The sequence below is a fragment of the Pterocles gutturalis genome, unplaced genomic scaffold (genome assembly GCF_000699245.1).
Source record: "Pterocles gutturalis isolate BGI_N339 unplaced genomic scaffold, ASM69924v1 C11772551, whole genome shotgun sequence".
NCBI lineage: Eukaryota > Metazoa > Chordata > Aves > Pterocliformes > Pteroclidae > Pterocles > Pterocles gutturalis.
Window position 1 is genome coordinate 1 of NW_010154441.1, and position 998 is coordinate 998.

Genomic DNA, 998 nt, shown 5'->3' on the forward strand with positions numbered 1-998 from the left:
ATCCCCCGGCACCCCGGGGGTACTGGAGAGGTTTTGGGGGTGCAGGACTTACTTTCCATGCCCACTTAGTTTCAACTAGGGAATCAACAGAAGCAAAAGCAATTTTTTCCCTTTTTGACACCCGCCTCCCCATTGGCTCCCCCCGGGTCAGCTGACTTTGTCATTTTGTCTGTCCTGGAGCAGAGCCTTCCCTATAACAATCTAGTTCAGACTACAAACTGGAGACAGAAATAAATATTAAAGAAATCACACAGCCAGGTATAGAGGACGCTATGAATTCCTATTTTACAAACCCATCTTTATCCTGCCATCTAACCAGTGGCCAAGAGGTGCTTCCCAACGTAGCCCTCAATTCAACTGCCTATGACCCTGTCAGGCATTTTTCTACTTATGGAGCAGCCGTTGCTCAAAACCGGATTTATTCTTCTCCTTTTTATTCACCGCAAGATAATGTTGTGTTTAGCTCCAGCCGAGGACCTTATGACTATGGATCTAATGCTTTTTACCAAGAAAAAGACATGCTTTCTAGCTGCAGGCAAAATTCTATGGGACATAATACACAGACATCAATCGCACAGGATTTTACCAGTGACCAAAACAGGAACACTTCGCAAGAACAAAAAACTAGCATTCAAATATACCCCTGGATGCAGCGTATGAACTCCCACAGTGGTAAGTTTTACAGCTCGGAGATATAAATTAAATAAACTGAACCATCTTTACGACCTTCTCCCTAGCAGAACAGGCTGAGCGACTTTTTATGGCCCCATAAAAACAATAATATAGCTCCTTCACAGTTGCAGCTACAGGCCTTTTATTTGTTAAGTTGTTGCAAGCAAATATGGCTTGTTATGCTCTTTCTAATTAAAAGACTTCGAGAGTGTAAAATATCGATAATAAAGTGCAAGCGAGCTCTGCTCGGGAGTTAAAGCACAAAATATTACCGGGGTGAAAAGAAGTTTTTAATGACGGGGTGCGGGAAGTGCGGCGGTGGCTGG

General features: G+C 43.5%; 1 protein-coding gene across 1 annotated transcript; it reads left to right on the top strand.

The window, feature by feature from the left end:
* Positions 1-272: 272 nt before the first annotated feature.
* Positions 273-672, top strand: LOC104458427 (homeobox protein Hox-C6; the record flags this gene model as incomplete). Its single annotated transcript, XM_010086222.1, has 1 exon — positions 273-672. A coding segment is annotated over exon 1 (400 nt), but the record flags the coding sequence as incomplete, so codon positions are not given.
* Positions 673-998: the final 326 nt, after the last annotated feature.